General features: G+C 43.4%; 1 protein-coding gene across 1 annotated transcript in view; it reads right to left on the reverse strand.

Annotated features, from left to right (window-relative positions):
• The window catches only part of insrb (insulin receptor b), a 71,705-nt gene that overhangs the window by 12,910 nt on the left and 42,063 nt on the right, over positions 1-16,732 (reverse strand). Inside the window, exons 3-4 of the mRNA XM_061078293.1 lie at positions 5,755-5,963; positions 5,511-5,644 (exon numbers count right to left, since the gene is read on the reverse strand). Of these exons, the coding sequence (XP_060934276.1) occupies positions 5,511-5,644; positions 5,755-5,963 (343 nt within the window). The remainder of the gene's footprint in view (positions 1-5,510; positions 5,645-5,754; positions 5,964-16,732) is intronic.

A 16,732-nucleotide genomic window follows, 5' to 3' on the forward strand; every position in this document is an offset into this window, starting at 1 on the left:
CTACATTACAAATTTTTATCTCCGTTCTTTGCTCTCAACATTAATAAAATGTAAAAACGTGCTCACTTAAAGCACATCACAAAATACTTACTAAAGATTTTCTGATGACCAAAGTGATTTAGATACGAATACAATTTGAGCTAGAACTAAAACTTTTGCAGTAAAAAAAATGCTTAGAAATCTGAATTAGTATTAACGTGGTTCCCACACTGATCAAATCCGTCACTTGTCTTAAACAAGTGACAATCATCACAACACTGCACCGAGATTCAATGAATGAGCTGAGATGTAATCTGAGGTGAGTCTCTCTAATTCTCTCAATTAATTTGTTAAATCTCATAATGAATACATAGGCTTTTAGGAGCACAATTAGATTATGCAATCTCTCATCCACATTTCACCCTCCTTCATTTTTTGGTACTAAGCGTTAGAGGAGAGAGCTTCGCTTTCTCCTCCTTTGCCTCAATTACTCCTGTGGCACATGCAACGCACACGCACGCACGAATGCACAATCACAGACAACAAAAACAACAGGACTGAAACACCAGCTGCAGTTCCCAACAGGCTTCCTCTGTTCCTCTCTCCCTCCCTCACTTAGCTCCATGAGTTGCATCCTCTCCCTGCAAACATGTGCTTATGCACGTAATCGCACTCGCACACGCTGAGCAATGAGGCCTTGAAAGCACTGCCTTTCAGGAAATTCATTCTCAAAAGGCAGGCCTTTTTCTAGCGAGCAGCCGGGAACACGCCACACAGAGAAAAGGGACCCGGGCGCTTCATTCACAAATGAGCGCTATTTATTCTTTTTTTTTTTGTTTTTTGAAGGCCTCTTGAAAGAACATTATCCTTCTCTTTAATTCCACTTCCAGCCTTGACATCTCCAACCACAAAGAGCTGCCTCACACGTAACCTACAAAATGCTTTATTTTGTTTGGTGGGTGACCTCCACATATAGCTACCAACACCAATAAATGACTGAATCTCCCGCCCATCAGCGTCAAATTTAGAAATCTGATGTAACAGGAATAAGAAAGTAAACGTTTTCCTTTTTTCTTGAGAATGCGATCTATAAATAAAGAGCAGTCGTGACGCTGGGTGATTTAATAGTTTCTAAAGCTGATCAGAATTTCAAAGCGAAAAGGTGACAGTGACATCAAAGGGCCGCTTTAACAGGCACCTTCATAAAGCAGCTCCTGTGTCCAGGGAGCAGCTAACAAAGGATGCTGTTGTTCACTGCGGGGTCCTTGCAAGCTCTGCGTGAACTGCCATTTGTGAGCTGACCCTGTTTTAATTCTATGTTTATGCAACTCTTATTATAATCCTCCCCTTCAGGGAGCACACACATACTCACACGTACATACATTCTTATCCATATCGAGCCCCTTCTTTCCCTCCAAACTCCCAGGCTGGGCTATAGACGCAATTCAACACAGTGAAATGTGACACTGACTCCCAGGGGTGCTGTTTTGGTCCTTGTCTGGCATTTCCTGTCCACCCTGCAAGGGCCAAATGACCCATTGCACACCTGGCTTCTCCTAGTTTCTATCTTATCCAGCTCTTAATAATTTACATCAATCAGTGGCTAAACCAGTGTTTCCCCTGGGTGACTTCTGAGCGAGTGGAAACGGACTGGAATGATCTCTGCGAAACAACAGTGAAGGAAGAGGAGAAACTATTTCTAGAATATTTTGTGTCTCCCTCGCTCTTCTCTTCCACATGGAAAATTGTATATTCAGCTTCTCCAAAGTAACGCTCTAGTTGCAGTGTAGAAAGAGAGAATGTTTTGGGCCGTTGTACTGAAAAACACAGACACACAGGCAGACAGGCTGGGTCCAGCGGCGGCTCTTAAAGGGACAGTGTTTTTCTGTCCGGCTGAACTCTGTGACTCGGGCTCCAGGGTCTGCTAGAACCATCTAGAACTGAGGCAGCAGCTGCCGCTTGAGTCACACACAGCCTCCAGGAAAACACTTCATACAGTACATGTGAGTGATGACCTGATATCCAGAGGGCAAGGCAAACTGTCTGAAGTGAAGAAATGATCATGAAGAGCATCTTATTATCAAACATACCTCGTATCGTTCACCTGACAGTTCCTCTGTCAGAATCATGAGACAGTTTAATCTTAAAGTGACACCTGGTTCATTAGGTTTTAGCTGTTCGTTTGTATTATATATATAATAACATCAAATAATACATACCCAGACTGACAAAACATATAATTATATTTGCATAATGTGATAGGATGCCAAAGAGATAAAATGTTATGATCCATCAGTTTATTGGTGTCAAATAAAAACCATGATGAAAAGAGTTTCCATTTCCCAACTGTGTGTGTGTGTGTGTGTGTGTGTGTGTGTGTGTGTGTGTGTGTGTGTGTGTGTGTGTGTGTGTGTGTTACGTGTACGCATTCATATGATCTGTTTGTCGTCGACCTGACTATCTGGGTGCTTGTGTGTCTGAATGTCGCTTCTGCCTGGCTCAGCCACTGTGATGACGCCTGTTCTTTGTATAAGTAAAGCATAGCCGTAAAACACACACAAATAGACACACACACACACACACACACACACAGCACACACAAACAGGCCCTGATGTTGTGACTGCAACTGAATCCCAATGGAAAAGAGAAGTCTTGTTTATCACATAATGTGAGGCACACACACATCAACACACACATAAAAAACACAAAAAGGATGCCATTCTGTCTTACACCTGAGGGCGTATGACTGAGACTTAAAGCAATGTTCTTTTCTGTCTAAGCACCTGATAATCCCTGCAGGCTGGCAGCAGGCAAGGGAAAGTCAATCTCACACACACACACACACACACATCTACACCCTAGCTAGCTAACCATAATTGTGAAGTTTAGATATATACATGTGTATAAACCATATATCTCTGTATATCTGGAAACAGTGGACATTTCCTTCAGCCTGCACCTATAGGAAACAACACCTTCTGTGCACATAAACATTGAATGAAAATATGTACACACAAATGTACACATTCAGGTAAACCAGAAAGATAAAAACACCATCCATCATCCTGCCACCTGTGGATCAATCAGCGCTGACATCTCCGGCACACAACCTGCTCTTGTTAGAACCCACTCAGGAAGACACTTCACTCGGCTTCTTCTTCGCTCGTCTTTAACTTTGTGCCTGCTCGGAAATCTTTCACATCTTTATCTGAAACAACACACTAGTAAAGACTTCCCTTATAGCATAAGAACATAACATTTCTCCTTGGTATGTGACTTGGCAAGTGACTTAACTTATATAACTAACCTGGCAGAGCCTGTCGTAGCTGCTCCGTCAGCTTCAGACTCGCCACAGACGAGGGGCATTTCATTCGCCACGTTTCTACTACAAAACATCTCGGCCTCATCGCTGGAATGGGTGTGTGTTTTGAAAGCATGCAAACAAGTAGCGGTTTCGAAAATATGTACTTGGTATCAAAACAAATACATGTCCTCATCACTTGGCAGCAGCTACTGAAGTAATTTAATGAGGATGCCAGTGACGTTCCTCTACAGCCCACCCCGGTAATAGTACGAGAACTCAGAATGTAGGAGTGCTAAGTAAGGTCACACCCTCGCTTGTTTTGCTCATGCAGACAAAGCTGTGAGCTAAACAGGACCAGGTGAGGTCAAGTGATTTGTTTTTCGGTTGGTTTTACATTCATGGGCCATTTACAATAACACAAACGCTTCCTTGCGTTAATGGACAAATAGATTCTACAGTAATTATTTATTTTATTTATCTTACACCCATGTGACTGAAGCTGTTTGCAGACATAAACTCTGGAAAATGAGGTCCGGATATTTTCTGGAGTTTTCCTTTCACATATGAAGAAAGCAGCAGGAGATTCAGAGTCAAGACGCATTGTGATGTCATGATGTATATTTACAACTATGAAAATCATGAGTTTTTGTTAACAGCAGATCGAATTCTACGCAGACGTTGGCCATTATTAACATGAGCTCTAAAGTCTCATTTTCTTTCCAAGATAAAGATCTTTGTCTGCGTCCTCTTTGTCCATTATAAAGAAGTGTCTATTTCATTCAGATATGTCTTCCAGTTTTCGCATTAGTCTCTTAATGGAAACGCCATCAACACGCCTGTTCGCTCACTTCAAATGTTCCTGCTGTCTTCTCATATGGGCTCACTCAGACCTTCTACTAGAGGAACGGCAGGAAAGGACTCAACATGTGCGTTCTCACACACAGTCGCTCCTGAGAGTGACAGGAAAATGTCCTGACTTCTGTGCCTATCTGAAAGCAGCTAAACATTTTTACCACCTTAAAACGATAATATATTGTCTTTGGCAGTACACAATGTGCTCAGATCTAAATGTCATTAAATACATCCCCGGGTCAATCAAATTACCATTAATCCTAACAAAATAATCTTGTGTGAACCGCTCAACCAGACTAAGTAAACATGTACCAGACAAACTGTAAAGTTGAGCTCAGGTTGCTCCTGAATAATCCTTTGAATAGGAAAATAATTGGCTGTTTGGGTGCATAAATACCCAGTCACATTATTTCACTCCACTGCACCCTTGTAGGCTGTTTCCAAAATAATCAGCACTTGAGTATGATTAGAAATGTTGCGCTGTGCTGACTGAAAATCGTTTTTTTTCGTGGGCAACACAAAACCCAGCGTGAGTTAACAAAATATATGCATATAATCTGCATGTTTAAACGCTTACAGACATTTATAAACTGCTGTGGAGAATTATTTGTTCTTTTATGTTTGGTTCTGTGCTTTGACTTGATGCAGCTGCGTAATCACTGAGAACAGAATGTGATGGAGGCTGTGAAAAACACCAGGGACTCGTTTACAGAAACTGACATTAGAGAGCTTTGTGCATATGAAATGATGTATTTTCGTGCCTATATGGAAACTTTGTATTCGTGGCTACTCAGGGAGATATGTTATTCTTTTGTGGGCTTTAAAATACTGACCTTTTAATTGATAAGAATGTTTTTGTTCAGATGGAAGATTGAAACATCCATAATGCTATTTTTACTCAAACAATTAGAATTATGTGCAAGGTTACAAATGATTCGTAATGCTAGGCGTTTGTACGAGCTAACCACCGCTGCTTACGGTCGACAAAGAGGTAAAAAAACAGAGGAGCAGGTGATGTTTTGCCCTTTTCTTTGCTCGTCTGACTGTGTCTGTGAACTTTGTTTCCAACAACCCAGCTGCACGTCCACAGCACAAGAGAACACTTTCCATAGGGGGGAAATATTTCTGCCCTACTTTCTGTCTGATCAGCTTCCAAATACCACCATCTCTTGTGTCCAAATGTTATTGAGTGTGTTCAGTGACCACAATCCACTTGTGCTGCTGAAGTCATAAGTGAGTCGTTTTGTTGTGGGTGACAGTTACATCTCCCATCCTGTGATGACGGAGCCACCATCATTAACCGTTGCAGTGTTGATGGTGGCATTACAGGTGCGCATGTGTGCTTGTGTGTGTGTGTGTGTGTGCCAGACGTACGTAGTGGAGTTTATAGTGGTGTATCCAGAAGGACACTCTGGAATACAGGCCCCATTATGGATGACGTATTCGTTGCAGCCCAACTCTCGATCCTGGTTCAACTTCTTAGTCTGCTTACACTGGTTGTGAAGGTCCTGAATTTTAAAACATAAAGAAAAACATATAAAACATGTATAGCAGCTTTGTTAAGTTAATTTGTGCTAAATATTAAATACGTTCATCTTTAATCCTAGTTATTACGAACCTGGCAGAAGGAGAAGCTGACGCAGCGCCAGCCCCTGAAGACATAATATCCAGCAGGACATTTCTCCACACAGGTGTTCCCATGCTGGAGGTTCCTGCAGGCCACACAGCTACTTGCATTACCTGCCTCAGTACAGCCGCCCAGGCACTGGTGGTCGCAGCACTGGCCCTGGAGGTTACACCCACCATGTTTACAGTTTTCCAAGCACACTGAGGAGAAGAAGGAGAGGGAGAGAAGAAAAAGAGGTGGTTAATATCAGGTTTGGTTGGCCCCTCTAGTGTTTTCATTAGATTAGATGGCGGTTGGAGATGAAAAGACAAATGTGGACATAAAGGCACAAATATAAAAAACAAAACATCAATAAATAAACAGCATGTAGGCAAAGGCTTTTTTCTCTCACAACATTAGAACAAGAAGAGGCGGAAAGAGCAAATCCCTGTGGTCAGAGTGGCCACCAGGTGGTGGTTTGCTCTGATCCGAGAGCATCGTGGGATCCACATGCATGTTAGGAGGAGTGTATGTACACACACATGAACATGTCTGGGTCTGCTATAAACAGGTTTTCTCAGCTAGGCTTTTAGGCTCCCTGTTGCTTTATTTTTTGTGATCATAGTTGTGGTTGTTCAAAGAAAAAAACAGGAACAGTATTCGGCCATCAGGAAGAATAGAGTCCTGCAATTTAACAAAGTTTTGACGCGGACGCAAAAAATAATCATCAATAATGACAAAGCACAGAAAATTAAGATCAGTGACTTACTTATTGAGTGGTGGACTGTTGACTCTGATACTTACATCACAGTCTCTACTCTGTTATACTGAAATATACTGAAATATGACTGTTCACCCAAAAAGGTTTGCTGAACATTTCAACTTCATTTTAAACAAAAGCATAGAATTAAAAAACAACGATTAACCCTCAAAAACAAAACAAGCTGCAGCGATGACTTGCAAACATTTACTTGGAAAACCACAGATTTCAGATTTCATACCCATGAAAGAATGAGTGATAGGGGAAATCCACAGCTCCAACTTAAATTGCTAATTGGTCAAACATAACATCACAGGTTCTTTTCAGGTTTAGTTTGAACTTCCCTGGAACAAGCATTGGGTGAAAGAGCCTGAGTATCAGTTGTGATCTGACCTGTGCCTTGCAATGATCAGATAAACTAGCTGTCATTGCCTTGTCCTGAGCCAGTAGAATCATTAGATCTCACCTGATACAAGGCACTGACCTTCCAGTCTTGGTCATCAGTAACATTTCTAAATCATTGGCGAGTAAAATACTCTCAAACACCTTGGGTTTATCAGCTACTCATCTTTAAATGAAAACATAATATTTAAAAAAAAAAAACACCAAAACAGCTTCAGCATTTCAAACATCTAATCCTTTCATTTACTTTGGAATCCACTAGAGAAAAACAGCAAAACATGCCAAATCTGACCCCCGACTGGGTTTCCTGTTCATGACCCTGCGTGTTAATGTGCGTCTCTCACCATGTTTCTCACTACACTGTCAGCTCTGATATCATGTGCTAACTGAGCCAGAGAAGTCAGGGCAAGAAGCAGATCTGGGTCAAACAAAAAGCTAAAAACGTTTCCAGGATGTAACTGCCCTGTGTCAGGTCCTTTATAGGTGAAATAGACAACATAACGAAAAGGAAGATTTTACATTTGAGAGCATTTTGATTAAGAGTTTTAATATCCGACCTATTCTTGGGTAAAATTTATTGCATTTTTAAAATCCCCTTGCGGCGTCAAAACTGGAAGGAGCACCACTTAGAGCATCACGGTATGAAATAGTTGGAAAGTGCATTTGGGGGCACAGTATGACAGTCATGTTGGGATGCCACCTCTGTGAGGACATGAGCCCTCACTGCCAAAGATACAGTTAGGACCCCCCCCCCCCCCCCCCATCTTTGCATGAGAGGGCTGCCCATTATGCTGCCTGAGTAAAAGCAGAGAGGACAAACAGGGCTGCAGAGGAAAAGGAGGGGTGGGATGATAAGGTTAAAGAAAAGAAGAATGGCAGCAGGGACAGGAGGTCCAAACAGAAGAGAGGAGGACCAATCGAGAAAAAAAAAACATCTTTGACCTTCCGGGTTAGTTCATGCAGGGGTCGCTCCACTGCGTCTGCTATACAATGAGCCAGTAAACCCACAGTCGTCTCTGACCCACAGAGAAAAATGCATCGCTCTTCTCTGGCCCTCCCCCTCTCCTCTGTCTGCCGTGTATGTGTACATGCTGTGACCGAGGCATCGCATAGCAGAGCAGAGCAGGGAGGGCTGAGAAAAGCTCCCCCCCGATCCAGTTCCAGCTGAGGGATCCATGCCGGAGTGCCGCTCCAACCCCAGATCCACCCTCAGCTTCAGCCAATGTGTTTGCTGGCTGGGGGAGGCAGCCATTCAATGGCCTCTTCCATGTTGGGAGGAGAGATGCCCAGGGTTAACCCTAGCCTTGCTGGGGCAGACAGGGGGCAGACGCAGCTAAGCAGCCAGCATGCCGGGGGAAGATGAATGTGCTGCTGCTGCTGCTTTGGGTGAATTACAATGAGCTTAGTACTGGAGCCAGGCCAAAACAGAGATAGGTGGATCGAGTAAATCAGCTTTACCTCGAATCCGTTCAATACATGATCATGAAAAACTGTTGTTTACGACCCCCTGTTATGTTAATAGAATCATGCAATATAGACAATAAATCAATGCACCTGGCTCTGTTGTCGTTCGATTATTCTTTCGAGTTGTATTCACCCTGTTTCTATCTGATGCCTGCACTGTGGTCTCAGCCAGTAGTACAGCAGGGAGCACTACTGCCGCAGCTTTATTCCCCATTCTCCTCACGCTAGTGCTGGGCTACACAAGCTAGCTGCTATGCCAAACATGCTCCAGTCAGCTCCCTCATTCATTCATCCCCTCCTCCTCCTCCTCCTCCTCCTGCTGCTGCTACTCCACTGTCCTCCTCTCTATCCGTCCTCTCTGCCACAGCCTCACCCTGCCCTGCACCACTATCTATCTCTCTATCTGCCTGCCTTTCTAGGCCACTCGGCCCCTCCCACTTTCATTCATACAACGCCTTGTTTTGTTTTCATGCAGCCCGGGTGGGGGGATGGAGGGAAGGAGGCGACGATGAAGGGATGATTTCACTCATGCTTCAACAACAAGGAGGAGGAGGAGGTGGCAGTAGCATCCTGGAGAGCTTACCTCTCATTAAGCTAAACACACACACGCACACACACACACGTAAAACCCTCACTGTGTCATTCAATAATTTGCTTGCCGCACACACACACAGGCGCACACTCATGCACAGTTCCAGTAAGGGTTTTAAATGCAAATCCTGATCAAAGGTGTGCCGTGTTTACCTTTCATTTGGCAATGGCAGTAAAGAGCTCTGGCTGCTCAGTCCCCAGGGGAAGAAACATGGGAGAAGCTGTGCAGCCAATAGGATGCAGCCACACACGGCAACACTTCCTGCTCTTAACACATAAAACCTCCCCTTTAATTGGCAGTGTTTTCTGCAGTCGAAGTGCTCGGAACAATAACAAACACGTTTTTACCCCAGAGCATTTACTCAGGAGAACGCACACACGCGCGCACACACACACACACACACACACACACACACACACACACACACACACACACACACACACACACACACACACACACACACACACACACACACACACACACACACACACACACACACACACACACACACACACACACACACACACACACACACACACACACACACACACACACACCTCCACCCAATTACACACATACACGGCTACTGGATTCACGTTTACTATATTTGGCCACGATGGGAGTCCTAAGCTTCAAAAGCTTTGCTATAAATGCTTCGAGTGATCTGATGTAAGACATTCACCCTGAGAGAGTAAAGGGGAGAGGCAGACGGGGGAGGGAGACAGTGTAAACAAATGATCACGGGGAAGTCGAGAGTGATACTGTCATCAGAAGCATAAATATACATGAAAGCAAGAGCGCACAAATACAAACACAGACACACACAAACAAAGGCAAAGGTCTGTTTGTGTTCACTGTGATGGCTGAAAGGAGGGCAACAGAGAGGGGTATGAGGTGAGTTGGGGGGGGAAACAGAGGAGCAGAGCAGAGTTAAAAGGTGAAGGAGAGGAAGAGAGGAGTGATGGTAACACAAAAATTAATTGATCAAAATGATGCCGTTTTATCGAACCACTATGTAAAGAGTTTCATTTGATCACAGTAGATAGCCATCATAGGAGTTCAAAGATGTTTCAGTAAGAGCTTAACATTTAACATGTGTGATTCTCAAATGACTTGTTGCTTAAACAGATGTTTTGCTATTTATCACACCATTTTGTTATCATACCTTTTACCTATTTTTTTTTTCAAATGGAGGTGAATAGTTTTGTCACTGCGTGGTGCAGGCTGGCAGCAGTTGGAAAGCACAGTGATTTATTACACTGCATTTTCACTGCACTACGAGCAAAGTGGAGGTGACAACAAAATATTTTCATTACAGAGATTTTATGCGGAACCCTGAGCAGGTGCTTAGATCCTGACCGGAATTTAAGGATGAAAAGAGAAGTAGACAGACACACGCTTCCTTTTACTCTGCAGCAGCCACTCCCTCTCTGGGTCATTGACACACAGATAAAGGGAAGCCATTATGCAAGCACCTTAACAAACACAGAAACCTGACAGGAGTCTATGAATTTACTCGTGAGCACTTGCAAATATCAAGATATTTCCGTGCTGTTACAAAACTGCGAGAAGCCATCACTATATGAATGAGTAAACTGAATAAAAAGATATCCGTCAGAAGTATATCACCACATTTCCTCCCTTTCCATCAGCACTATTTATATAATCCTGAGGCCACGACGATGACGGCCGTGACACTGGGTGGTGTCTCTTTACAGTGTGTATGACTCACACTCTGAAGCCTGAATCAAAAAAAGGTAAATGTTTGGACAAGACATTTACGCATGTCCACAAGGACTGAGGCGGAGGCAGCCATGAGCAGGGAGCCATCTCTGATCACTACACACACACTGACACACACACACACACACACACAGACACACACTCGTCACTCAGTAATGAGATTAGGCGGTTTACCATGCCAAGATGTTCGCTGCTCTGTTTCATGTCACTGGGTCACAAGGTGTTTATCGACCACATTGTATATTGCAGGTGGAAACACACTGACACACACAAACAACCAGAAATGTCAGACAGTATATGTCAATCAGAATTTGATGATGAATTTATTCATGTTAGACTATATGAATCCAAGTATACAACTAACAGAGCATTGTAGCATAACTCAAGTATAGTTTTGAAATAATGACTTCCAAGATATCTTTATAAATAGCTCTATAACAATACTGAAACAATACCACAGCAACAAGCTACAACATCAGGAGAAGTAGTGAAGTAATAGATGACAGTAGATGGAGGAGAGGGGTGAGAGAGGGTAATTACTCTCATTAATTGTCCCTCAAATGTGTCCAGCAGAGAACAGACCTCTGCCAAGGTGTATTGAGTGATTTGTGTTCAGTCTACTTTAGTGCACTTCTATAGTGAGCAGTCTAAAACTACTGGGTTTCAGCTTAATCACTAGAAAGTGCAGTTAATGTAATTTGTGTTTATTCATTTCCTGCACAATAAAAAACGTGGTTTGTGTGCTGCTAAGTGCTTTGTTGATTATGTTTTAATAAATGCAGGTTCGTTTTTGAAGGTGAATTAGTACGTTTATCAAAATGTACGTGTCATGATTACCATTGATTATTTGTCACTGGTGTTGATCAAGTTGTCTTGATTTTTCAGCAAATTGCCAGATAGTTAAAGGCCAAATCCAACAGTTAGCATTGCCCTTAACAGCCCGGTCTAACTCAAATGGAGGAGAAGGTTTGCATTTGCTTGACTGCAACTTGAGGAGGTGAGGCAACTATTTCTGTTTCCAACACATTTGCTAACCAGTCCTGTGGACATGTCTCACTTGCTCTGGGGATGTTTCAACATCTTTTACAGAGGGGCTTCATAGTGTCCGTGGGTTTGCCATGGTTGTAGCCTTTGTTAGCAGAATAACACCATGTTTTCGCTTCTTCAGCCTGCTGACCAGCCGGCCATAGAGTGGCCAAGAGCATTAATATCAGCACTTGCCTCGTGTATATTTCACAACATGGTAGCCTCCTGTCAATCTCCACAAATCAAAGAAAGGTCTGTTCATGAATAGCATCTAATAATATCTTCATCTTTGTTGCAAGTCAGTGAAGTTACTTCATCAACCACTTTAAAAATATGCCAATGCCACAACAAGCTAATAGAATTACACCTGTTACCAGGCTGTTATGAACAAGTGCCTTCATATGTCCTTGGTTTAATAAGCATGTGTAGTCAGCAGTGTCTTGCTCCTCAGTGTAGAGTCTTTCACACTTGTTTTATCGCTTCCAAGTAAAATCACATTCTGCTGCTGCTCTCAGACACTGAAAAGCTTGATCAGAGCAATTAAAGGTTTCTCGCTTTGCTCAAGGACAATTCAACTGAAGCTGCAGGGGGGGGGCAGAGACCTCTGTTGTTACCTCAAACTTTCTAGACTGCTGCATGATTCAAAACAGAAACATTCAGTTCACAGGACCTTCTCTCGATCTGAGGCCTGCTGCTGCGACGTCCAGTCAATCCTCTTTTATATGCAAGGTTAGGTTATCATCGACAGCTGCTCTAGAAATGGATACTAATCAAGTCACAGCGTAGGGTCACCGGACGAGCAGGGACCCATACGCATACATGAATACATGCTGATAACAAAATAAGAAAATGAAAGGGTGAATCAAGCTCAATGAGCCTGGTTTCGCTCCCTGCTTTGTCTGTCAGTTCATTGATTTCGTCGTCTGTGTCTTCCTGTGTGCTGGCCAGCCTTGCTGGCCCATGTTGTTACCATGGAGATGAGTCCAGACATAGACTGTCTGCAGTAATTAGCTGCATGCTCCCGACAGGCATTTTCTTAGATTCCCCTCTAGTCATCATTTGTTTCTCATCTTTACAGTATATCGTAAAGCCACATTCTTCTCATCTTTCTAACCCTGAAAGATCTGTGCACTCCTCTCTCCTTCTTCTCCTCTTGACCCGCCCAGCCATGGTCTCTAGCCCCAGGTGACAAATCAGCTCCTCCAAAAAGCCACAGCCACTAGATCTCATTACAGTCAGTAAGGAGCTACAATCAATACTTCCCGCTGATGGCCCACCTCGCCACTCCTTATCATTTTCTCCTACACATCCACACTCAACCATTAGTGCAGGAAACGAAACTTAAATACTTATGGTATCAACAAATTGCTTACAGCATAAACAATGACATTGTGATTTACGGTAGCAAATATCTTTGGCCAAAATCTCATCAGCGTCTTGGAGCTAATAAGCATGATTATACCAAGATCTAAAAGATGCTGGGGATTGGATGTGTAATGCAACATTACAAACAGGCCATAGAGGCATGCAGGGCTGGTACGCCCAGAGACTCTTAACCCCCTTTCCACCTTCTCTCAGAGCTACATCTTTAATTTTGTCACTGTGCCACCAGTAACAGCACTTGCTGCTGGCAGCACTTTTTCTGACATCTGGATGCAAACATAAAAAACACATATAGACACAAAACGACCACAAACACACGCTTATGCAGACGCTGCTGCAGTCAACACAATCTCACTCTTTCGCACACGCATGTGTGTGTGCGTGGTCGCTTTGTGTCTATGTGTGTTTTTATGTACGTACGCACGCACACGCACACACACACACACATCCACACAGCTAGGAGTGTAACAGAGTAATAGACATAATTTAGATCACCGATACTTGTACACAAACGCGAAACAACACACACACTCACACACAGGGAGAGGTCCAGCAGGTTTTGCTGACTGGACAGTTTGGTGACAGTGGCAAGGTGATGGAGAGAGGCAGCGAGAGAACATCCATCTAGAGAGCCAGACACTTGCATCACCGGCCTCATGATTTTCCTTCACATCACAACCACCGAGAATCACTCATATACACTCACACAACACAATTTAAGAGGCAGGAGTCTCTTCTTAACACTTTAGCCAGTTGAAGCGACTCAGTACCATGTCTGGGCTGATATCAGGTCAGTGAATCCTTGATGAGTCTGTGTCATGCCTAAAGAGACGCATGCATCAAACAATAAGAAAATCAGTGGCAGCTGTTCCAGTGTTGTTCCAGATTGCCTCAGATGATTCAACGTGTTTGTGTGTGTGCCATAGAGAGCGAGAAAGGATACAACTCTACAATGAAAAAGGATTTTACCCTTTGGAAATAGTAAAGAAAAAAACACAGCATCAATATGTGGCAGGCTGCCACTAAAAGAAATCAATGTATGTGAAAGCGAAGCGAAGGAATATTTTCTGTTCATTCAGAAGCTGCAGCCAGTCAGAAGGTGTCATGTGTAGGTCGTCCTTCAATGAGGCCCAGGACATATTTGTGGATATGGATCACAATGCGTCTTCGGTGCGTTCACACCTGTACAAGTGGAGCTAACAACTTGTGATCAGATGGCCTGAGACAGGTGTTTACTCCAGGTCTGAGCGGGACCTGAGTGGCGACTCAGTCAGGACTACGGTGTTTTTAAACCTTCCTTTTCTGCCACAATGGCCCATTATCTCCTCATATTAGCCTCAGTGAGAGAGAGAGGGGAGAGAAAGGCAAAGGCAAAAGGAGAGAACTCAGATTGCCCTTCTGTCTCATTTTCTCTGTGTCCTCAGTTGACAGAGAAAATGTTTATCAAAGGGCTGATTGTCGCAATTCCATCTCGTTCCTGTCTCCTCTTTCCTTACTCCATCTTTCTCCCTTTCCTCTCCACCTCCCACTACCTCTGTTTCTCTCCCTCTTCCCTGCCTTTCTTGTGTTTCAGGGGCTTTGAGTTCAGCTAGCCTGAACGACTGGAAAAATAATTTGCTGGGAACGCCACGAAACAGGCGTTGTTGGATTAGCTCCGAGAAGACTAGAAAAAGGAACCCAGGGAACAATACGTTAAATGGGAAGTCAATTCATTATTTTGTCAAATAAACTTTAATACTGTGATTGCATTTTTGTCAATTTTGACACTAACACCTTGGTCTGGTAACCTGATGGACATGTTTCACTATTTACTGACATCAGCAGATCCATCAGTGTTTGCTGTAGAATTTGATTAAATCTATGGCTGTAGATGTAGCTGAAGGGGGGGGTTGCGCAGAACAAACATGCTAAATTTTGCCTGCAATAGATGGTAAAAATTGTACCGATGTTTTGATGGGTCACCAGATGTACACAGTGCAAGAGAGAAATAGAGAGAGATAGAGAGCGAGAGAGACAGTGGGGCAAAGAGTGCTGAACACAGCTCTTTAATTAGGCAATGCTGCAAAACAGAGCTTTTACATTATTATGAGAAGTCCTTTTTTCAGATTATTATGTAACCGAAGCAGACAAACTAGACCATGACGGGCCAGTCTAGGTCATTAATGTGAAACACATCATGGAAACTTTTGGAATCCCGACTGGATCATAGATAACAGACCACTGTAAAAGAGACGCTAACAATACTGATGCACAGAGACAGATAAAGACGTAGAAAAGGGCATGAATTATGTCGCACAGGTAAACACAAACAGTCGTTCGAAAAGAAAAGCAGAAGAAATAAGGGAGGAAAAAGAAAGACGAGTGAACTACTTCACCTCCTTCCTCCTCATATACACACACACACTCCTGTGTTTCAGCATGCTGGTCAGCTGCACTGAGTGCTACACACAGTGTGGGGGCCAGAGCAAGATGGCTGCAGTGCAGATGCTAGCTGCCCAATTTCATATTCACAGCATAGCACTGAGCTGAGCCACTGTACACATAGCTACACACAAATACACATATGTGCACACTCAATGCATCCATGCACACAGAGCAGAGCAGCTGATGGCAAAAGAAAGGGGGAAAAAAACAATACCGCCCAGTACAATGTGGTTGCAACTATACATTTTTAAGTTTAAGGGTAGATGATAAAGCTCTAAGATGTTGTAATGTTATGTGGAGAAAGCAACGGTTTACACAAATTAACCGATTATTATATATTTTAATGTTAGTTTTGTTATGGCCACATGATGGTTTTCATGAATGTGGCCAGATGTCATTTTAAGTGCCCTCATTGCTTTTGTATCAGTCAAATCCAAGCACTCCCATCACGCCTGTCTCCTCCCACCATTCTGATCCCACAATGCTGCAGGAAGGCTATTTATTCTTGAAGGAAGGAGGGAAGCTCTCCATCATTACTATTAGATAGGGGCTTGTCACAAGGGGTCACATACACACATTCCCTCATCTTATGTCCAAAACCCACAAAAAATACAGTACACAGGTCACATGTCACAGCCACGTGAGGGTCCAGCATCGTTCTTTTGTTCTAAGACAAGCGTCCCTCCCTTCCTGCCCCTCCACCTCTGACCTCAAGCCTGGAGAACAACATACAGCTGCCAGCCCTTACGACTGACCCTCTGTCACCTTTATGATTTACCTTTTCCTAACAATTACACGGGTCGATGTGAGGTACACAATGTTCTTGGAGGAGTTGAGAGAAGACAATGATGAAAATAGTTGATTGTCCAATATCTTGGCCTGGGTTTTCAAGGCATCTTGGTCATGAATTGTGCTTGGGTCATAAAATGTAATACCTTAGTAATCATAACATCTTAGCCCACAAAAATCGAAGCAATGGAAGTGTGGTTATCAATTCACCGTCATCACTCACAACAGCCTCACTTAAAGTTGTCAAAGCCTCAGTTTGACCTCGGTGAGCATCTTATTTCCATCAGCGAAGTAAGTGGCCAAGGAAAGCAGCTGAGAAGACCGGCCCGGGGTCTCTGGAGCTGGTGCAAAGGGACCGACTATGGAGAGTGTTAGTCATAAGCAAAACAGTGAGAACTCAGATTCAG

Source organism: Limanda limanda, chromosome 9 (assembly GCF_963576545.1).
Source record: "Limanda limanda chromosome 9, fLimLim1.1, whole genome shotgun sequence".
NCBI classification, from domain to species: domain Eukaryota; kingdom Metazoa; phylum Chordata; class Actinopteri; order Pleuronectiformes; family Pleuronectidae; genus Limanda; species Limanda limanda.